Raw genomic sequence first — 23,547 nt, 5'->3', positions numbered from 1 at the left:
ATCTCATATATAATATTACTTTGTGTAGTGAGTGACTATAGTTGCAGTGTCTAGGATGGTGCAACGTATGTTTTCTTGCTCCACATCACATGCACACCCCCACACAACGTGCCTTGTAGAGGAGGTGGGTAAGGTCAAGTAGACAAGTATACTAACCCTTCAACCTATCAACCATTGTGTTAACATACAATTACTGCCTTGTGGACTATGGGATTTTGTGTGTTCAATATGTTTAGATATGCTTAGATTGCTTTTCCGAAAAAATTACATCTTATGAAAACTTTGTTTTTATTACTTATAGTAGAAGTATATCTGGTTTATAAAATTTATATTCTTTTGACATATAGCACAAACTATAACTAGACTCGAACTTAAGTTGCATGACAAGCTCATACCTTCAAACCCTCTAGTTTAAATTCTATTATAAATCTAATATTTTATTGTATATCTAGTGCAAATGGCTTGTTCCATTGAGCATGAATACATGAAATACAAAATGGATTCTCCCCTTTTATATAATAGTCTTAAGGAAAGGTGTGTTTCTTATGACAATTAATAATTGCGTTTGATTCTTTAGTTTAACTTATATAACGATTCTAATATCTTATTTTGTATCTATTGTAGATGGCTTGTTTTGATGAGCATGAACAAGTGGAATACAAAAGAGTGTCCATCGTTATTAACAAACTCTAGAGGAGGTGCGTTTTATATTATGAATAATTATTGGTTTTGAAATATGTTTACCATTACTAATTGTGTGTATATTTTAATCTTATTCAAACCACTTTTTTCCTTTCAGCAAAGGACAATACATTGCCAGAGAGATGGTGTGCAAAGGGGATATTTGCAATTTTTCCTTTTTTTTGGATGTTTTGTTTTCTGAGTTTGAGCATGGCCATGCTTTGAGTTGTTCTTTTTTTCTTTTTCCTTTTTTCTTGGCTCATTTTTTGTAGTTTGGTCTTGGTTTCATTTGTTGGGTTTGTTGTACTCGCTTTCTTTTGTTTTCCTTTGTTTTCTCGTTTTTTGTAGTTTGGTCTTGGTTTCATTTGTTGGGTGCGCAAATGGAAATGAAGGAAGCAGACAGAGAAAGAAATGAAGGAAGCAGACAGAGGAAATGGAGGTTATTCTTCATAAATGAAAGTGAGTTAACATACCTATATGCAGTGCATTTCACTTAAAAGTATCTTTTGCTAATTAGTGGCTACACTTGTTTGTTATTCAATTTATTATGTGTTATCTATCCCCTCATAATCAACTATAATGATCTTATTTATGTAGTGAACCACTACGATTGTATAATCTACAAAGTGGTGAAGATACACTAGAAATTCTACAAACTTGGCACAAAGAATGGGTGAGCCATACTTTTATCCTACAAAATACTGTTGTCCTTTAATACACTGAAATATTTACTTTTTGCACAATGATTTCTCCTTTTGTAATGGTTTCAAGGTAGTATGATCTTATTCATGTGTGTGAGATTCAAGAATTTTTCCTAAAACTTTGGTATGAAAGAAATAGAAGAGTTAAACTGGAGGTTCACATCTTTAGTGCTTATTTTTCATGATTGTTGCTTAGATAATATTAGCCAAGGGAGGGCAGGTATGTGTATGCTTAATTCAAGCGTAAGCTTGTTGATTTTTCCACTACACTCAAGAATCCGGTTTGACTCTAAAATCAAGAACACAAACAAACTTTTTAAAGTTGCTATGAGAATATAATTCGAATTTAATTCACAGTTTAATTCAAGAACAAATTAAATTGAAATTTCATGTTGCCATTTCTCAACACTCCCTCTCAATAAGAAGGGGATTATCAACTACCTCGACCCTGTCTCTGTGAAACTCGAATTTACATCTTGATGTTAGCATCTTGCTCTTCTGTGGGAATGTAATCTAACGACATGATCCACCTCAATACACAACCTCTGAGATGATGATACCAGATATCAATATGCTTGGACAAATCATGAAAGACTGGATTTTTAGAGAGTTTGATACAACTTTGATTATCACAATAAATCACTGTCGGATCCATCTGTTGACTAAACAAACCAACTAGGATCTTCCTCATCCAGATAGCCTCACGTGTTACCTGACTTGCAGCCATGTATTCTTCCTCTACCGAACTGAGTGCAACCGATCTCTGTTTCCTGCTATACCAAGAAACTGTCACTGACCCAATACTGAAGATCCCTCCTGATGTGCTCTTCCCGTCGAATCGACTCCCTTCCCAATCTGCATCGGTGAAGCATTGAAGCTTCATTCCCTCTACCCGTCTGTACCATAACCCAAACTGAGTAGTGCCTCTGAGGTATCTCAATACATGCTCTACCGCCTTCCAAGACAGCTTGGTAGGCCTAACCATCGCTTGACTAAGCAGGTTAACTGCATAGCACATATCCGGTCGTGTGTTTGCTAAGTACATGAGTGAACTCACAAGCTACATGTAAATAATAGCTTCCACTACATCCCCTGAAGTAGCATCCTCCTTCCTCCAGTTACCAGCTAGAGGAGTCTCGATGGGTTTACTGCTCTCCACGCAGGATCTCTTGAGTATCTCGTTGGCATACTTGCCTTGAGATACAAACAACTCCCCATCTCCCTGCCTTGCCTCCATGCCAAGAAAGTAATGCATGAGCCCCATGTCCTTCATCTCAAACTCTCTTGCAAGGTCCTCCTTACAAGATTTGATGAGCTTCTCATCCCCTGTCAGTGTATAATCATCTACATAAAGTACAATGATCAACAACTTACGTTCCACCACTATGTGATATAGGTTCGCATTCGCTTCACTCTTCGTGAAGCCCAACCCAGTGAAGTAGCTATCAATCATGGTGTACAAACCACGGGTTGCTTGTTTCAGCCCATACAACGCTCTCTTGAGTCAGAACAAATGCGACTCACGGTCCAAAGTTTCAAAACCTTCGGATTGTTCTATGTACACCTCTTCCTCAATCATACAATTGTGGAAGGTAGTCTTCACATCCATCTGATGGATCTTCCAACCCATCTGTGCTGATAGTGCTAAAATAGATCTGATTGATGAGTACCTTGCAACAGGACAAAAGGTCTCATTATAGTCAATCCCCTCTACCTGTGAAAAGCCACAGGCCATAAATATGGCCTTATGCTTCTCCACACCACCATCTTGCTTTACATTATAAAGCCAACGGGAGCTCACAACTGACTTGTCCTCTAGTCTCGGGACCACATCCCAAACACTGTTTCGAACTATGGAGTCATACTCCTCCACCATCGCATCAACCCAAACTGGCTGCTGCACTGCTTCCTAAAAGGAAGATGGCTCTGTCACAACACATGCACCCATAAGTGCCATGTATCCAGTGTACCTCTCTGGTGACCTCCTCTATCTACGCTGAGAAGAGGGTGCTCCCACATTCTCCTGTGCATCATCCAACAATCTGTCAGCCTCTCTAGTGCACTTTCTTCCCTCTCTGGAAGACTCTACCTGAGTGGATGTCTCCACTCTCTGAACCTCTGCATGTGGCTACTCCACATCAATCTGAGGTCCCTCAACCTTAGGAGCTAAAAGCTCCTCATCCGCATGTAGCTCAAGCTCCCTCTCAAGGGATACTCGCATGGCCTTCTCCTCATCGAACCTGATATCCCTGCGAACCACTGTCATCCAACTGGTCGGCATGTACACCCGATAGTTGTGGGGTGTATCAGTGTACCCCACAAAGATCCCCAACTCTGTTGTTGGCTCAAGCTTCTTCCGTGCATCTTTGGTCACATGGCAATAAACCGATGACCCAAAAATCCTGAAGTGACCAACATCTGGCCTCTTACCAGAATAAGCCTCCTCTGGTGTCTTCATCTCAAGTATTCGATGTGGGCTACGGTTCTGAACATAAACCGTTGTGTTGCATGCCTCAGCCCACAAGTGTAGTGGTAGGCCCTGATCATGCAACATCGCCCTTGTTGCCCCTATTATGCTCCTGTTCTTCCTCTTGACAACCCCATTTTGTTGAGGGTTATGGGGTGTCGTCAACTCTCGTTTAATCCCTTCCGCTGCACAGAAGTTCTTAAATTCATTGGAGACATACTCACCACCGTTATCACTCCATAGAGCTTTAACCTTCTTACCAAATTCTTTCTTTACTAATGCTTTGAACTCACAAAACTTTGTGAAAGTTTGATCCTTTTTTTGCATAAAAAATACCCAACATTTATGAGAATAGTCATCAACAAATATAACATAATGCCTGTGTTTGGTCGTGGATGCTGTTGAGAATGGTCCACACACATATGAATGGACCCTCTCCAAAATAGACTGTGCTTGACTGTCTTCGTCTCCAAAGGAAGACTTTGTGTATTTTCCCAAAATACAACCCTTGCATGTATCAACTTGCTCAAGTATACCTTTGGGAAGACTGGTAGAGATTTGTTGCAATATCTTCAAAGCCTCATGATGCAAGTGGCCCAATCGCTTGTGCTACAACTCGCTAACGTCTCGGCTCAACATCTTTTCCGCTTTTGAACTCAAAGCAACACAATCCTCTACTTCTATCTTATAGAGATTCTAAACCCAAATCCTTATCTTCTTTACTTGACCCATGGCTATGTGTCGAAAGAATGCCTTTCCTTTCGAAAAGATCCCGTCATAGCCTCTATCCTCAAGCATGGCAACGAATACCAAGTTCTTCGTCAATCCGAGTACATGCATAACATTCTTCAAGGTGAGTGGAGTCGTATGCTCCCTTTGAAAAGTAATAGTGTCCACACCAATAACACTATACTTACCATCATCACCCATCTCGATATGCATCTTAAGATCTTTCTCCTCCAGTTCACTGAATAACTCTTTGTCGCCAGTCATGTGAAAGGAAGCTCCACTTTCTAAGTACCAGAAACTTCCCATCATTAAAGACACCATGCATGCAATGAGGGAAAAGTCCAATTCTAATTGGGAGGCCAAAGCCTCACCTGCCACTCCTCCCGAGAACTTCTCCTTAGACTTCTTCAATGGACAATTTGTAGCAAAGTGACCCATTTTGTGACCATGAAAGCATTTAACTTTTGCCATGTCCTTCTTCTTACCTCCATGATAAGAATCTAATTTGGAATGGGAAAGTTTACCTTTCCCTTTCCTTGCCTTAATCGCTAAGGCACAATTCTCTTCATCATCAGTTTTTCCCCTGATCTCATCCTGCATCAAATCCGACCATTGACAAAGTCCTGATAACTATGCCAACTCTTTGGGAGTCCAATAAGAGTAAGGCTCACCATATCCTCCTCAGCAACCGTGATTCCAACACTTCCAAGTTCATCCCGACATTGAGTGAACTTGCTCAAGTACATTGGAATCGTTTTGCCTTTCTCCATCATGATTTTATGTAGTTTATCCTTCAGTGCCAACTTCCTTTGATCACTGCTATTCTGATACAAGTTCGTCAATGTTTTCCACATAGCATGCGGGGTTTCCTTTCCATGGAGACTCGAGACAATATGATCTCGAACTCCCTCAAGGATTATCTGCCTTGCCTTCGCCACACACTTCTTCCACTCAGCCAAGTTTTGTGCATCAGTAGCTGTTGGCTTAGGAATTGCTTGTTCAACAAATTCCTTCAAGCCATTATCCTCTAGCACAGCCTCCATCCTGTCCCTCCAGGCTATGAAATTCGAGCTGCCTTCCAAGGCATACTCAAGCCTCAACCCATGGAATGCCATCTGTCGATCTTGAAGTATGTATTGCAAATTCGACTTTCACCTGTAACCCAGAAACTCAAAACTTCGAAATCTCCTCTAGTATATTGTTCTCAGCTCCAATACCATGTAGAAAATCCTGTAGATTCACAAGCTAATGCAATTTGCTAAAGCAAGAGACAAGAATCTACTTCTACTCTTTACAACGGAAGCCCATAAACATTGAGCAAACAATAATCAATAGAGGAAGAGAATCAAAGGCACATAACACAATAAATATCCGGGGAAAGCCACAGCTCAAAACCCCACTATTTTTTTTTGTATTAATCCAGAAAAATAAGATGAAATTACAATGCTTGTTCTCTCTAGAACAATCCCAACACTCAGCAAATTCAATCTCCAACTCATAAGCAAGCTCAAGGCCAAAGCTTAGCCTCTTCACAAGCTCTCCAAGTCTATATTCCAATGCGTAATTCCTATGGAGGATAGCTTGTATTTAAAGGGAAATAAAGCCTCTAAAAATTGCACGATCCCTTAAGGATCAGTTCTTGAATGCATGCACTATCAGTGCAACTCAAAAAAATCTAAAACAAATAGTACACTGTCCCTGCACTTTAGTCTCAATTGGGTCTTTCTCAGAATCAACATGCATGAGTTTCTGATGAGTAAATATTTAGTTAATTAGAGTAGCACTGGTGGAGTTCATTAGTGACACCATTCACTGTTAACTCACTATTAGTTCTCTCAATCAGTGTGAGAACTAATTTAACTGAACTGACTCATGGAACTAAGTCTTCTATTTTACAACTCACAATTAACTCATAATTGATTCCTACTAAGTAGGGAGAACATACACATGACGACAGAAAGACTTCCAACTCGAATTTCCTAAGTTAAGTTTATTAAACTTAATTTAACTATTTTAAGTTGCTATGAGAATAGAATTCGAATTTAATTCACAATTTAATTCAAAGATAAATTAAACTGGAATTTCTTGTTGCCATTTCTCAACACGTACCTTGAACACATCTGGCAGATCTTGTTGCTGCCCAATCTGTTAATCAATGCACTTGCATCTCTAGTTGCCACTATCAATGATTACAACTCCTTTTGTGTCATTGAACTTTAGTTCACAGATCTTCCCACTAACAGCCTTCTAGCTCAATTAAGAGGTTTGCTCCTTGGGTCTTCTATATATGCCCTCTTGTCAACCATATGGCTCCTTTCATAAGTTGAACTAGGTGTCCACTACTTTGCCTCCTAACAGCCCATTGATTACTTTCATGAACATTGTACTTGAGGTCTTCTAGACTACCCACTTGTCAACGTCTTGGATGCTTCAGAATGGTACTCCTTGGCCACCCCAGATCTAGCCCTCTCGGCTGCCCTTTCATCCTTCAAAGCTCAACCCTTAGGGCTTCCAAGATTGTCGTTTCTTCTGCAATTTGTCTCCTTAAATTGTCCAGATCTAGGGCTATTCCAAACAACCCACCAACAGTGATAAGATGCATTCTAAAGGGATTCCAAAATTACCCATACACAGTCAACACCATGACTAATCTAGGGCTTCCAAGACTTCCCTTTCTTTTGCAATTTGTTTCCTTAAATTGTCCAGATCTAGGGCTATTCCAAACAACCCACCAACAGTGATAAGATGCATTCTATATCACTATTCTTAGGGCTAATTACAATTGTTGTTTAAACATTTGAACAAGCCTTCTCTTTTCCTTTACTACATCACCCTTGTCGTTGTCTTTGCATCTCAAACTTCTAACCGCAACAAAGAGCTATCTGCTCCATTTCTACGGTCTCGATACTCTTCATTCATCACAGATCTGGGTTATTCATTCACTGAGATTTGGACAGACCATAGGATGGCTCTCTACATAGGAAGAAACCCTAACTAGGGCATATCAAAATTGTTGTCCAAAACCTCATGGACAACCCTCCAACCTTAATAATCTATCTTCTTGAGGACGCTACCACTTAGCCCCCAAGCAACAACAGTTTGGTCATTTTTTTCACTAATATCCTAAGCCTTGCTACAAACCTCTGAGGTCCCAAATCTAGGGTCACCTCAGACCTGCGGTACCCTTCTTCCAGCCCCGTACCTGTTGCATTGGTCCTTTAAGGCATGCGGCATTACTCCAACTTTCCTCCAATCCTCATGGCATACCAAAACAACCTTATTCTAGGCATTTTGGCCCTCTAAGAAGGTACAAGACTTTGCAGGTGGATCATAGAATTACCACTACCGTTAGCCTAGAACTTTCGACCCTTTTCCACAAGCCTCTTCCACTACTTGGATGCATAGACTTCCCCACTGAAACCCTCACCAAACTCGGCCAACATCCTCCTTGAACCTAAAGCAGAGCATGAGACAAAAAGATAAACACGGAACCCTTCTTCTTGCTCTTTATCTAGCTCGGCTTCCTGAGGTATGCAACCTCCTTGGATCAATCCTCACTTGAGAAGACTTGCACTTGTTGGATAATCAAATGAGTTTCACAACTTCCCTTCTTATTGTTTTCTCATGAGGGTAGACTTTGCCCTCAAATGGCGTCTTTCCAAGCCTGGGCCGACTTGAAGCTTCTAGACAAACCCTTGCTCCTCTAAGGGTTCTCCACTTGCAACATGAATAAATAATAATTCCTTTTCTTGATTTCACACCCACACCCTGGGTACAAAATCTCAATGCTTGGGTTCTTTGCCCACATGGTGCAAACTCACACAAACCCAAGCATAGGTGGTTTGATAGTGGTGACTCCTCCAATAGAGATCCAGTCTTGTAGAAGCACATTTCACTTAACTTTGCACTTTCATTGTTGGAATGGATTTGAGATATGCTGAGAAGCTTCATTGATACTTTTCTCCCAAAGAACTCTTTGAGATCATCTCTTATGTCTTTAGTGAAATCATTTAAATCCAAAACATTTTTCGATATCACCGCAACCCCTTTAATTTTGTGTTGTGTAGATGTAAACATAATGTTGTGGCCAAACAACTGTGATATCGTTGGGTGTTTCAATTGCTTATGCCTGCTAGCAGAATTCAAGAGATTGGAGGTCAATGTCTGCATACAATTATAAAACAGAATGATTTTTATAGTCGTGGAACGAACAAAGAAAGAAGTCACGATAGGTATGAGAAGACCACCTTTGTATTGGAGTTCTTTATACTAAAAAAATCACCAGCCCAAAGTTTGTACAAGCGACATTAGAGTTGGGAAAACTTGTGAAGAAGATAATAGTTTTCTTGTATGGCAACTCATTGACCAAAACTATGCACGAAAGTCCTATTTTATGAGATTCATTTTGTGTAATTTGGTAACTAGCAAGGTTAGCAATGTGTACGAGAGCTATATTTCCCACAAACATAAGGAAACCAATGTTTTCTGCATTGATTCTCCTAACATGCATTGTTTGCCTAATCTTGTTGTAGGCTCCAAATATCGTTGAAATCACCACCTAGCGTGCGCACTGCTCCATGGCCCTTTTGTTTTCATCAGACACAACAAACCGTAAGTTACCTTGATTGGAAAAGCTATTGTATATAGTTGTCAGCCTATCACTTCTATGTGATGCTACAAAAAATATGCGTTGAATTCCTTGACTGAAAAGTGCGAAGACTGATTCCTTTCATACCCAAAGGAATTTATTTCTTATCAAATCATTTTCGTCTGCTCATATTAAATATAAAGCTAAATATATGCCCATCCAATCCACATAGGATCATCACCAATGGGATTTATATCAAACTCAATGACCAAATGTTTCTCCAATTTCCAGATAGACAATACTACCCCTTCAGTGGCCAAAAGAACTGAAAGAACATTGTGACTACAATTATAGAAAATCCAATGGGTACTATCAAATATGACCAAATCTCCTTTTTGCCCAGTAGCTTTGTTGATTCGTGCTCATTACTATAGACTTCAAGAGAAAACCTTCTTTAATTGCTCCAAAGCAGGGAACAACTTGACCTTATGCTTGACTATCATCTAAAATACAAAAGTTTGTTATAAGATTGATATTTACATATCTTTCCAAAACTTCTACATGTGAGCTTGAAATGACTAGCTACTGATGCAATTTAATAAGATATAAATCTCCATAGCTCGACCTTATGTACACAAATCCGTTATCTAAATAAGTTGTTGAAGCAACAGAGGTTTTTTCCAGAAGTTCTAGGTTGAAACTAGTAACCCTTTCCCCTTGACATATGACAGGCAATTGAAAAATCCTCGGGATCACCTAGAAGTATTGAGCAATTGAAGAAGCCTTGAGATCACCTTGAAGGTGTCAAGAACCATCCGCAAACCATAAGCATTAGTGATAATAATAGAATTAGGTTTGGCAGGCACTGCAATAAAAAATTGTCTCCTCGCTATGAATATCTAAAACAAACAACCAAAATGTTGGCCTTCACAGAAGTACGCAGAAGATTATTCATTCAAATTACGATGACATGACTATATTGAAGTACTCTAAACAATTTGATATATGGATAGCTTCAAGGCTATCTTAGCTAACCCTTGTCACAAGTTCTTAGAGTATGTCTGCTTGATTTTCTATTTCAAAAGCCCTCTCTTTGGAGAGAGGGCTCCCATCACGGGAATTCAATGTGTTATGGTTGAATTTTTGACTAAAATAATTAAAGGCATCTGTTGAATTCAATGTGTTATGGTGTAAATACAGACTGAAACAATTAAAGTGCATTTGTTGATGTGTAGTAAGTTATATTTACTACAATCCATCAAAATTGTGGATACATGAAATACAAAATGGATTATCCCCCTTTATATAACAAAACTCAAAGACAAGTATGTTTCATATTATGATTAATTATTGCATTCAATTCTCCAGTTTAAATTGTATATTGATTTTAATATCTTATTATGTATTTGTTGTAGATGTCTTGTTCTGGTGAGCACGAGTAAGTGGAATACAAAATGGATTATTTATCATTATATAACAAACTCTAGATGAGGTGTGTTTGCTATTATGAATAATCATTGGTTTTTTAATATGCTTACCATTAGTATCTATGTTTGGATTTTAATGTTATTCACCCCACTTTTTTTCGTTTCAGCTGAGGAGAGGACACCACAGTAGAGATAATGTGCAAAGGGGAAGTTTGCAATTTTTTGTTTGTTATTGTCTACATGTTTTGTTTTTGTTGAGTTTGAGCATAGTCATGCTTTTTGTTGTACTCGTTTAGCTTTGTTTTACATTTTTTTCTCATTTCTTGTAGTTTGGTCTTGGTTTTGTTTATTGGATGTGCAATAGGAAAGGAAGGCAACAAGGAGAGAAATCAAAGAGGTAAGATGGAGCTTCTCATTTCATAAATGAAGGTGAATCACCTTAACTATATGCAATGCATTTAACTCACAATTATGAGGCAACAAGGAGAGAAATCAAAGAGATAAGATGGAGGTTATCATTCATAAATGAAGGTGAATCACCTTAACTATATGCAATGCATTTCACTCACAATTATCTTTCGCTCATTTGTGAATCCATTTGCTTGCTTTTCAATTTATTATATGTTTTATATGTGGTCTCACACTCAACTATATCGATCTGCTTTGTGTAGTGAGCAACCACAATTGTATAGTCTATGAAGGTCAAGGTGAAGATACCCTAGACATTCTACCAATGCAGCTTGGATGATTGGTGAGCCATATTTTTTCCTACATAAGAATATTGTCCTTTAATCGACTGAAATATTTGTTTTTTGCGAATCGATTTATCCTTTTGTCATGGCTTCAAGGTAGTATGATCTTGTTAATGGGTGTGAGGTTTGAGGTTTGCCAAGGACATTGACACAGAATGACTATAGTTGCAGTGGCTCAGATGGTGCAGTGTATGTGTTCTTGCTCCACGTCACATGCACACCCCTAGACAACATGCCTTGTAGAGGAGGTGGGTAAGGTCGAGAAGACAAGTATACTAACCCTTCAACCAATCAACCATCGTGCTAACATATAATTACTGCCTTGTGGACCCTGGGATTTTGGGTGTTCAATATGTTTAGATATGCTTAGATTCCTTTTCTGAAAAATTTACATCTTATGAAAACATTGTTTGTATTACTTGTAGTAGTACATTTAGATTATAAAAATTATATTTTTTTGAGATATAGCACAAAATATAAATGGACTTGAACTAAGTTGCATGACAAGCTCATACCTTCAAACTCGCTACTTTAAATTCTATTAGAAATCTAATAATTTTATATCTAGTGCAAATGGCTTGTTCCATTGAGCATGAATACATGAAATACAAAATTGACTCTCCCCTTTTATATAATAGTCTTAAGGAAAGGTGTGTTTCTTATGACAATTAATTATTGCATTTGACTCTTTAGTTTAACTTATATAATGATTCTAATATCTTATTTTGTATTTGTTGTAGATGGCTTGTTTTGATGAGCACGAACAAGTGGAATACAAAAGAGAGTGTCCATAGTTATAAAACAAATCTAGGGCAGGTGCATTTTCTTTTATGAATAATTATTGGTTTTGAAATATGTTTATCATTACTAATTGTATGCATATTTTAACCTTATTGACTTGAACTAAGTTGCATGACAAGCTCATACCTTCAAACTCGCTACTTTAAATTCTATTAGAAATCTAATATTTTATTTTATATCTAGTGCAAATGGCTTGTTCCATTGAGCATGAATGCATGAAATACAAAATTGACTCTCCCCTTTTATATAATAGTCTTAAGGAAAGGTGTGTTTCTTATGACAATTAATTATTGCATTTGACTCTTTAGTTTAACTTATATAATGATTCTAATATCTTATTTTGTATTTGTTGTAGATGGCTTGTTTTGATGAGCACGAACAAGTGGAATACAAAAGAGAGTGTCCATAGTTATAAAACAAATCTAGGGCAGGTGCATTTTCTTTTATGAATAATTATTGGTTTTGAAATATGTTTATCATTACTAATTGTATGCATATTTTAACCTTATTCAACCCACTTTTTTTCCTTTCAGCAGAGGACAACACATTATAAGAGAGATGATGTGCAAAGGGGATATTTGCAAAAAGAATTTGTTCTTGTTTGGATGTTTTGTTTTCTGAGTTTGAGCATGGCCATGCTTTGAGTTGTACTTTTTTTCTGTTGTTTTTTTTTGGCTCATGTTTTGTAGTTTGGTCTTGGTTTCATTTGTTGGGTTTGTTGTACTTGCTTTCCTTTTTTTCTCGTTCTTTGTAGTTTGGTCTTGGTTTCATTTATTGGGTGTGCAAAAGGAAATGAAGGAAGCAGACAAAGAAAATGGAGGTTATTGTTCACAAATGAAGGTGAGTTAACATACCTATATGCAATGCATTTCACTTAAAAGTACCTTTTGCTAATTTGTGTCTCCACTTGTTTGTTATTTTATTTATTATGTGTTATCTATGCTCTCATAATCAACTATAATGATCTTCTTAATGTAGTGAACGACTACAATTGTATAATCTACAAAGGTCAAGTAGTGAAGATAAACTAGAAATTCTACAAACTTGACACAAAGGATGGGTGAGCCATACTTTTCTCCTACAAAATACTATTGTCCTTTAATGGAATATTTTCCTTTTGCACAATGATTTATCCTAAAACTTTGATATGAAAGAAATAGAAAAGTTATACTTGAGGTTCTCATCTTTATTGCTTATTTTTCATGACTGTGGCTAAGATAATATTAGCCAAGGGAGGTTAGGTATGTGTATGCTTAATTCAAACGTAAGCTTGTTGATTTTTTCACAACACTCAAGAATTTGGTTCGAGTCTAAAATCACGAACACAAACACACTCAAATGTGACAACACTTATACTTTGCATAATGAAATAAAATACATCAGTGAATCAACTAGTGTGCATGATAGTTTTTAACTTTTTAAACCCTCTACTTGTTATTTTACAAACTATAATACAACAGTCTTAGGGCTCTCGTACTAGGGATCATGGCCCTTAAATACAACCTTGATACAAGGACACAACTAAGGCTTGGTGTCAACTGCTATGACCACCAATTTACCCTAAACAAAGTACGCTTGACCTACTTGTTGACAAAACACTCTATAGCCCTTCCTCTCCATGTACCTTGAACACATTTGGCGGGTCTTTTTGCCTCCCAATTTGTTGATCACTGCACTAGCATCTTTAGCTACCACTGTCAATGATCACAACTCCTTTTGTGTCACCGAACTTTAGCTCACGGATATGCCCACTAGCAGCCTTCTAGCTCCATTAAGAAGTCTGCTCCTTCGGTCTTTTGGATATGCCTTCTTGTCAACCATATGGCTCCTTTCATAAGTTGAACTAGGGCTCCATTACTCTGCCTCCTAATAGCCCATTGATTTCTATCACGAACACAGTACTTGAGGTCTTCTAGACTACCCATTTGTCAATGTCCTAGATGCTCCAGAATGCTACACCTAGGTCACACCAGATCTAGCTCTCTTGGCTGCCCTTTCATCCTTCAAAGCTCAACCCTTATGGCTTCCAAAAATACCCATACACAGTCAACACCATGACTAATCTAGGGCTTCCATGACTAATCTGGAGCTTCCAAGATTGCCCTTTCTTCTACAATTTGTCTCCTTAAATTGTTTAGATCTAGGGCTATTCCAAACAACCCACCAACAGTGATAAGATGCTTTTTAAAAGGATTCCAAAATTACCCATACATAGTCAACACCATGACTAATCTAGGGCTTCTAAGACAACCCTTTCTTCTGCAATTTGTCTCCTTAAATTTTCGAGATCTAGGGCTTTTCCAAACAACCCACCAACAGTGATAATATGTGTTCTATATCCATGTTCTTAGGGCTAATTACAATTGTTGTTTAAACCTTTGAACAAACCTTCTCTTTTCCTTTACTACATCACCCTTGTCGCTGTCCTTCCATCTCAAACTTCTACCCACAACAAAGAGTCATCTGCCTCCCTTTCTAGGGTCTCGACCCTCTTCATTCATCACAGATTTGGGTTATTCTTTCACTGAGATTTGGACAGACCATAGGATGGCTCTCTGCATAGGAAGAAGCCCTAACTAGGGCATATCAAAATTGTTGTCCAAAACCTCATGGACAACCCTCCAACCTTAGCAATCTATCTCCTTGAGGACGCTACCACTTAGCCTCCAAGCAACCACAATTCTGGTCATTTTCTTGACTGATATCCTAAGCCTTGCTACAAATCTCTGCGGCCCCAAATCTAGGGTTACTTCAGACCTGCAATACCCTTCTTCCAGCCATGTACTTGTTGCATTGGTCCTCTAAGGCATGCAGTGTTACTCCAACTTTCCTCCAATCCTCACGACATACCAAAACAACCTTATTCTAGGTGTTTTGGCCCTCTAATAAGGTACAAGACTTTATGGTTAGATCACAGATGTGCCACTGCTATTAGCCCAGAAATTTCGGCCCTTTTCCACAAGTCTCTTCCACTACTTGGATGCATAGACTTTCCCATTGAAACCCTCACCAAACTCAGCCAACATCCTCCTTGAACTTTTCCTCCAATCCCCACGACATACCAAAACAACCTTATTCTAGGTGTTTTGGCCCTCTAATAAGGTACAGGACTTTATGGTTAGATCACAGATGTGCCACTGCTATTAGCCCAGAACTTTTGGCCCTTTTCCACAAGTCTCTTCCACTACTTGGATGCATAGACTTTCCCATTGAAACCCTCACCAAACTCAGCCAACATCCTCCTTGAACTTGAACCAGAGCATGAGAAAAAAAGACAAACATGAAACCCTTCTTCTTGCTCTTTATCTAGCTCGGCTTCCTGAGATCCGTCCTTGCTTGGATCCATCCTCGCTTGAGAAGAATTGCACTTGTTGGATAATCAAATGAGTTTCACAACTTCCTTTCTTATAGTTTTCTCATGAGGGTAGAATTTGCTCTCAAATGGTGTCTTTCCAAGCCTAGGCCGACTTGAAGTTTCTAGACAAACCCCAACTAACTTAAGGAAAAGTAATTTCTTCATTTGATCAAGACCCTTCATCGTAGCCTTAGGTCGTTCGCCACAATGAATAAATAATAATTTCTTTTCTTGATTTCACACTCACACCTTGGGTACAAAATCCCAATGCTTGGGTTCTTTGCCCACAAAAGGGCAAACCCTTTTCTGGTGCAAACTCACACAAACCCAACCATACGTGGTCTGACAGTGATGACTCCTTCATCTATAGAGATCTAGTCTTGTAGAAGCACAGTTCACTTAACTTTGCACTTCCATTGTTGGAACATATCTTAGATATGTTGAGAAGCTTCAATGATACTTTTCTCCCAAAGGACTCTTTGAGATCGTTTCTGATGTCTGTAGTGAAATCATTTAAATCCAAAACATTTTTCTATATCACCGCAACCCCTTTAATTTTGTATTGTGTAGATGTAAACATGATGTTGTAGCCAAACAACTGTGCGGCTTTATACATCATTGGGTGTTTCAATCGCTTATTCCTGCTAGCGGAATGGAAGAGATTGGAGGTCAATGTCGGCATACAAATATTAAACGAGTTGATTTTTATAGTTGTGGAGTGAACAAAGAAAGAAATCACGATAGGTAGAAGAAGACCACCTTTGTATTGGAGTTCTTTAAGCTAAAAACAATCTCAAGCGAAAAATAATCACCAACCCATAGTTTGTATAAGCGACATTAGCGTTAGGAAAAACTTGTGAAGAAGATAACAATTTTCTTGTATGGCAACTCATTGACCAAAACTATGCGCCAAAGTCCTATTTTATGAGATTCATTTTGTCTGATTTGGTAACTAGCAAGGTGTACGAGAGCTATATTGCCCACAAACATAAGGAAACCAATGTTTTCTGCAGTGATTCTCCTCACATGCATGGGTGGCCTAATCTTGTTGTAGGCTCCAAATATCGTTGAAATCACCACAATTATAGCCTCATGCAAAAATGAAACCAAAATGCTGGGAAACTTATAGCCAGATTTGCTTTTTCTCTTACTCAAGTTTAAATTAAAGGTTGAATGTTGGTTTTTCTCAAAACAATGGTGGGCTTGTACTTGCCAAATGACTAGTACTGGTCTTGCAATTGTAGTCTTGGGAGGATCCCAATTCTCTTTCAACATTTTTCTTCATCCTTTCCATCTTTTTGTCCATCTATTTTATGCTTGATTTACTCTATCAACAATTGGTGGTGGATGTTGAGAGCAGTTGCATTTTCTTCAATTTTTTAGTTGTAGTACTCTCTATGTTAGCATCCAAGTAGACCCATAAACCTTCCACAACCCTCTCAAAACAATGGTGGGCTTGTACTTGCCAAATGACTAGTACTGATCTTGCAATTGCAGCCTTGGGAGGATCCCAATTCTCTTTCAACATTTTTCTTCATCCTTTCCATCTTTTTGTCCATCTATTTTATGCTTGATTTACTCTATCAACAATTAGTGGTGGATCAGTTGCATTTTCTTCAATTTTTGAGTTGTAGTACTCTCTATATTAGCATCCAAGTAGACCCATAAACCTTCCACAACCCTCCCTCGAGTCTTGAGGTTTTGGACATCCCAAAGAAGGGTTAAATGCGCTGATAGTCTTTTTGGAGGCATAAGTCTTGAAGTGAAAAGAAAATATTTCAAACACCAAGCAAATTGTGCCAAAATCAAACTTGGCCTAGAGAATGTTGACAAGGGCATTGTTGGTGGGAAGTGGCCTCTGATTCATGTAGAATCAAAGGAAAATTTCTAATACAGAATAGCAAGATAAAAAGGAAAGAAAAAAGAGCTAAAGCTAAAATTAGCAAATACCCTTATCAAAGTTAAAGGTGCTTGAAGATATTTCGTTGTATGTGATACATGGAAAACATCTTGGATGAAGGCCATCACGATGGCCATGATAATCCAAACTAGTCAATTTATTGCCCGTGTCATGTTATGAGTGCTCAGATGCCCTAAGCAATAAATAAAGTTTGAGTATCTAGCGTAATTTGCTAATTGACCTTAACATTATAACCTTGGGCCATTTGAGTAAATATTGTATGATCAAAGAAAATTAATTGATACTTTTCCATCCCCTGATAATACAATGTAATTTGCTAATTGAACTCAACATTATAACCTTGGACCACTTGAGTAAATATTATATAATCAAAGAAAATTAACAAGGCCTTGCATCTTTGAGTTGCTTGGAATGTTTAATGTTTTTAGGTATAAAATTGTTATTAGTTGGCATTTTTACATATTGCCCTCTTCATTTTCGAGCGGGGCAAGAACTCTCAATCAGGGTTCAAATGTTATGGGCATGGGTTTCCATCCTCTGTTGCTAATTGAACTGAACATTATAACCTTGGGCCACTTGAGTAAATATTATATAATCAAAGAAAATTAACAAGGCCTTGCATCTTTGAGTAGCTTTGGAATGTTTAATGTTTTTAGGTATAACATTGTTATTAGTTGGCATTTTTACATATTTCCCTCTTCATTTTGAGCGAGGCAAGAACTCTCAATCAGGGTTCAATTGTTATGAGCATGGGTTTCCATCCTCTGGCAGCGAACAATTCTGCCAGGTGATTTCAAATTCCATTCAATACAATTCTTTATTTAAATAAATTCCTGAAGTTAATTTGGAAGATGTACCTTTTATCTTTATATATATGAGGCTCAAATAATTTAAATAAATTGAGTTAATTTGGAAGATGTACCTTCTATCTTTATAAATATGTTTACACTAACTAGTGGTTCAAATTTGGATCGCTGGCTTTATCAATTAGTTGGAACAAATGTTGGTGACATTGCAATTTGGGGAGTGGCATCTCGGCAAAAATTAGCCTGCAGGACCTTTAAGGGTTGGGAAATTTTTGCCTGTTTGATTCCCAAGCAGGTAGATGTTTTTTTCATAAATTGGTTCTCTACAATTTGGGTAGTGGCATCTCAACAAAAATTAGCCTGCAGGACCTTTATGAATTGATCATGAAAAGATTTTAGAGTCTTTACTAGAGTTGATCATTAGCATTGGCCTTAGGTAAACTCTTAATACATATTTTGTTATGTTTTCTTAAGTTGTTCTTGTGAAAAATCCAGTTGGGCCTTAGGTAAACTCTTAATATATATTTGGTTATGTTTTCTTAAGTTGCTCTTGTGAAAATTCCAGTTGTATCAATGAATTGTTGTATTTTAGCCCAAATCAGGCCACCCTGGGTAACTTAATCTACACTCTATATTCATTAATAAGATGTTTTGATATCATTTCCTTCTTTATACAACAATGTGAGTGATTTGTAATAATGCCATCTACAAATGCCTCTGGTCTCTCTGCATTTTTTATTAGGCTCTTTTCTGAAATATATAATCATTTGTATTTTTTATTAGGCTCTTCTCCTGTGGAACAAGTAAAGTTGGTGATTTATACTTGGTTGAGTGGAATGAAAGTGAGGGAACAATCAAGCGGACATATTCTAGCTAGTTTTAGGAAGCGTTCCTTAGGTGTTGTGCAATTTGATACAACCAAGAATAGATTCTTGGCAGTTGATGATGAATTTCAAATAATGTTTTGGGACATGGATAACACCAATATCCTCAACAATTGATGTTGAGGGCAGTTCGGTAAGAAGTTATTTTTGAAGACGAGGATGGTTTTTTTTCAAAGTTTGAGAGAGTGATTTTCAGAGAAAAAAATAAAAAATAAAGATAAAAAATTCTCATCAAGTTTTCTTGATCACGTCTCAATGCATAATCTTTGCTTTATTTCCAAAAAGCTCCAGGCTAGTCCTCGCCTTCGTTTCAGTTAAGATGGTTCCCTGTTGGCAGTCACAACGAATGACAATGGCATAAAGATCTTAGCCAACGCAGAGGGATTTCGCTTAATTTGCATGCTGGAGAGTAGATCCTTTGAGGGAACGAGGGTGCCACCAGAGACAATGGAAACAAAGGTAAATTGCTTCTTCCATGCACATTTACTATGTACACGAACTGCTAATTAATGGCAAAGTTGGCAAAGTTTAAACTCTAACTAGATCATTTTTACTATGCAGACTTCAATTGTGAATGCCATGCCTCCTGCAGTCATTGCCCCTGGTTCTCTTAGCAGTGCTATAGAACGTTCGGGCAGACTTCCACCTGCATTGTCAAATGACCTATTTTGTATAAGAGCTTTCTCCTAGAATTGTTTCTTTAGAATCTAGCGTATTTGTCTAGCCATATTCAGTTTAGTTGGTTACATATATCTTATCATATTCTAAACTTTCACTCCAGAGTCCAGATATTGTTGCTTTCAACTTTCCATATAGCGTAGGATTTTGTTCTTTTCCCCTTTCAAATGCTCTATTAGCCATTATTTTGGCATATCTTTAATAGGAATAGGATGATATGATCAATGAATTCTAACAATTATCTGACCCTCTAGACAACAGTGTGCAGAGTAGTTAGGAGTATAGACAGCAGTCGGACCCCAGATCTTCTAGAGGAGGTCACAGACAAGAGAAAGAACTGCAAATTGACTAAGATCACTGATTCGGGTCAGTGCAGGTCTCTGAGCAAGGTATGCAATCGTCCTTTTATTATTAAAAAAAACATTAAAGGCTGACATTACAATTTTATGTGCTACAAATTCTGTCCATATTGATCCAAACAAGTAGTGTGCTATTTCTTGCAGGTGGTAAAACTGATATACACCAATTACGGTGTTGTTGTTCTAGCTCTGACATCCAATACTCTCCTTAAGCTATGGAAATGCCCGTGGAGTGACGGGAATCCATCCGGAAAGGTGGGGTTCTTTAGTAGTTTTTGTTTGTTTCCTTTTTATTTTAGCTTGTTTTATTTATTTATTTGTTTATTATAATTTGGATATGTAATTTGCAGCTGTATTTTTTATGTAGTAATGGGGTTCTTTAGTAGTTTTTGTTTGTTTCCTTTTTATTTTAGCTTGTTTTATTTATTTATTTGTTTATTTTAATTTGGATATATAATTTGCAGCTGTATTTTTATGTAGTAATGGGGTTCTTTAGTAGTTATTGTTTGTTTCCTTTTTATTTTAGCTTGTTTTAATTATTTATTTGTTTATTATAATTTTGGATATATAATTTGCAGCTGTATTTTTTATGTAGTAATGGGGTTCTTTAGTAGTTGTTGTTTGTTTCCTTTTTATTTTAGCTTGTTTTATTTATTTATTTGTTTATTATAATTTTGGATATATAATTTGCAGCTGTATTTAGTAACTAAGAGTTAGTATTTTGTTCCACCGTCTACAGCGAGTATTCCACCACAGGCAGCCAGCTAGTGGGATTGTTATGAATAATGACAGCTGTATTTTTTATGTAGTAATGGGGTTCTTTAGTAGTTGTTGTTTGTTTCCTTTTTATTTTAGCTTGTTTTATTTATTTATTTGTTTATTATAATTTTGGATATATAATTTGCAGTTGTATTTTTTATGTAGTAATGATTGACGAGTAACTGATTGCTAGTATTTTGTTCCACCGTCTACTGCGAGTATTCCACCCCAAGCAGCCAGCTAGTGTGATTGTCATGACATTGGCGATACAAATCCAGAAGAAGCCGCTGCTTGTATAGCTTACTGAGAATGATTCCTATGTGATGTCTACTTCCGGTGGCAAGGTCTCCTTATTCAATATGATGACATTTAAGGTAAGAGAGCCTTTTACCTAAAGAGCAGTTTCATTTCAATGTTTCCGATGATATATATAATTTCAGTTTTGATACATTGGTCTGCTTAGGGTTTATTATCTAATGTCTCACCTTTAACTTTCAAATTATGAACGTAACGGGGTTCACTTCAGGATCACTCTAGGTTCTTGTGTAATGTTCCTCGCTATAGGCTAAGAATTCAAAGGCTCCCAATTTATCTAAATCACTGGTTTCATGGGATACTAATTAGTGATTCATTGCAGGTCATGACAACTTAGCCACATTTCTGGCTGTCCACCCTCAGCACAATAACATCATTCCAATTGGCATGGAGGATTCATCAATTCAAATATACAATGTTCGAGTTGATGAGGTGCTGCCTGTGAATATATCTTTGAATTTAAAATTCTTATCATTTTTCTTCATTGTGCCGTTTTATCAAAAATGACCTAAGTGGCATGCTCTGAACTTGCTGCAATTTTTATAGGTAAAAACAAAGCTCAAAGGCCACCAAAAGAAAATCACAGGCCTGACTTTTTCACATGTTTTGAATGTGTTGGTATCTTTTGGAGCTGATGCCCAGGTATATGGTTTCTCTTATTATTATATGTAGTCTGACTCCGTGATGTTCACTTTAAAGTTCACATAAATTTACCGAGTAGAAATGTTCATATACTCACAACCACGTCTTTTGGCAGTTATGGGGCATAGATGGTGGGACAAGCGAAAGTCAAAAGTTGTACCAGTACAGCCAGGAAGATCATCACTACCAGTGGGGATACAAGAGTACAGTTTCATAACATCAAATTCATTTGCTGGTTGTGCAAGAGAGCCAGATTGCAATATATACTGCTTCCAAGTTGGATCGCTTGAGCTATGTAATTACTTGTAAGCGGTGTTGAATTCAAACATAGACAGTTATATAATGTCACCTACCTTATGTATCTGATTGGATGACCTTGTTACATGGTTGCATTGCAGTGGTCTCCTCATGATTCCCTATCTGTTCTTATTTCAAAGTGCTATATACTCATGTGACAACGTCCTAGTTTATGTGAGCTTCTGTGATGGTGCAGTTGGAGTATTTGATGCAGAAAGCTTGAGGCTTCACTGTGGCATTGCACCCGCTGCATATTATTCATTTACCATCGGGAATGAACAGGTAAATGAGCTCCTTCATTCTGTCATGGTTGATACATATGTTTTTCAGATTTGCCTTTTGACAAGGCATATTATGATTTAATTTATTGTTTGGTTATTTATGCAGTAGTAATGCCTATCCTCTAGTCGCTGCATCATTGCATCAGATCCGAACCGAATCGATTTCCGAACCGAATCGATTTTCTCTTAGAATAAGAGATGGAGGAGTTCTTGTTATTGAGCCTTCAGAGTAAGAAGGGAAGTGGGGTGTTAGTGATAATGGAACTGTCGGGTCAAATCCAACATTAATTAACCAAGGTTCGGAACCCCACCCGCAAGGTAGTTCAATGGAAACATAAGAACAATTTGAAGTACACTGTACTACTTCGTGTCTATCGACTCTTTATTTACAAGAATATACCATGAATAATGGTAGCGTCTTGTCAGTGAAATGCCTCACTTGTGTTCAGTTGTTGAGGCATTCTATCAAGATTGTAATTTTCATCAGATATTGTTCAGCACTGTAGATGGAGGTTAAGCAATTGTAAATGATACCTAAATGAGTATCTAGGTGCAATCCTGGTCAGTATATTCTTTCTAGGTCGTGTAAAAATTTGAAGTCTGTCATTGGAGCATAATTCATGAATGTTCTTTCCGAGGGTTTCTCAGTGTCTATTTTTGAAACCCTTTTTTGAACCACATGAGTTTTTTTCATATGTTCATGTGCATTCGGACCAACCTGGTTTATGCGGAAGCTTTGTCATTGTCTATTTCCTTTCAGACCACTATATCTGCAAAAAGAAACCACTCCCATCAGCCCACCAACCCGCTAGCGATAAAAGCAGCACGAGGTACAGGAGACATATGATCAGCCCAGCAATCGAAAGAAGTCAATAGGTCGGGCAGCTATAGGTCTTCACGATATTATATGATCCTACAACTAGGCTTATAGCGATACATTTTCATCACCTGTGCAAGCCTGATTAGCCAACCAGGCTCACGAGGTTTCATTTTGGTGAACAATCAGACCAGCAGTATGGGCTGCTGGTGGTTCTCGATCTTGAACTGTAGGTGTGCTGCCTGCGGGAATATTATATTTATTAACAGAATCAGCATTTTAGCATT

General features: G+C 37.7%; 1 protein-coding gene and 1 long non-coding RNA gene across 8 annotated transcripts; both read left to right on the top strand.

Moving 5' to 3' along the window:
* The first annotated feature begins 26 nt into the window (after positions 1-26).
* On the top strand, positions 27-12,129 carry LOC149140038 (uncharacterized). The gene is made up of 8 exons (XR_016264914.1): positions 27-124; positions 625-698; positions 800-1,140; positions 1,279-1,354; positions 10,582-10,658; positions 10,958-11,022; positions 11,265-11,344; positions 12,086-12,129. It is a non-coding gene; the product is annotated as an uncharacterized LOC149140038 (long non-coding RNA).
* A 370-nt stretch (positions 12,130-12,499) lies between these two features.
* On the top strand, positions 12,500-22,670 carry LOC149140037 (protein TOPLESS-RELATED PROTEIN 2-like). 7 transcript variants are annotated; one of them, XM_089449299.1, is made up of 12 exons: positions 12,500-12,577; positions 12,683-12,986; positions 19,404-19,571; positions 19,674-19,782; positions 20,052-20,179; positions 20,294-20,404; positions 21,145-21,282; positions 21,561-21,655; positions 21,770-21,865; positions 21,981-22,170; positions 22,264-22,444; positions 22,550-22,670. In XM_089449299.1, the coding sequence occupies exons 3-7, from the start codon at positions 19,512-19,514 to the stop codon at positions 21,205-21,207; spliced, it is 471 nt and encodes a 156-aa protein (XP_089305425.1). In that variant the 5' UTR covers positions 12,500-12,577; positions 12,683-12,986; positions 19,404-19,511; the 3' UTR covers positions 21,208-21,282; positions 21,561-21,655; positions 21,770-21,865; positions 21,981-22,170; positions 22,264-22,444; positions 22,550-22,670. The 7 variants fall into 7 exon arrangements, with proteins under 7 accessions (XP_089305425.1, XP_089305426.1, XP_089305427.1 ...); XM_089449300.1 differs by having other exon boundaries at positions 21,546-21,655; positions 21,981-22,160; XM_089449301.1 differs by having other exon boundaries at positions 21,546-21,655; positions 22,359-22,444.
* Positions 22,671-23,547: the final 877 nt, after the last annotated feature.

Source organism: Pinus tabuliformis, chromosome X (genome assembly GCF_031772625.1).
Source record: "Pinus tabuliformis cultivar Carrire ecotype Pingquan chromosome X, CPIR1, whole genome shotgun sequence".
NCBI classification, from domain to species: Eukaryota; Viridiplantae; Streptophyta; class Pinopsida; order Pinales; family Pinaceae; genus Pinus; species Pinus tabuliformis.
Note: the sequence above shows the minus strand (reverse complement) of the source record. Positions and strands in the feature narration are given on the sequence as shown.

Excerpts from the sequence above, each read along its gene's own strand:
- LOC149140037 (XM_089449299.1), top strand. The coding sequence starts at position 19,512 with ATGCTGGAGAGTAGATCCTTTGAGGGAACGAGGGTGCCACCAGAGACA. Across the intron at positions 19,572-19,673 it reads CAGAGACAATGGAAACAAAG|ACTTCAATTGTGAATGCCAT; the intron begins GTAAATTGCTTC and ends TTTACTATGCAG. Across the intron at positions 19,783-20,051 it reads ATTGTCAAATGACCTATTTT|TGTGCAGAGTAGTTAGGAGT; the intron begins GTATAAGAGCTT and ends TCTAGACAACAG.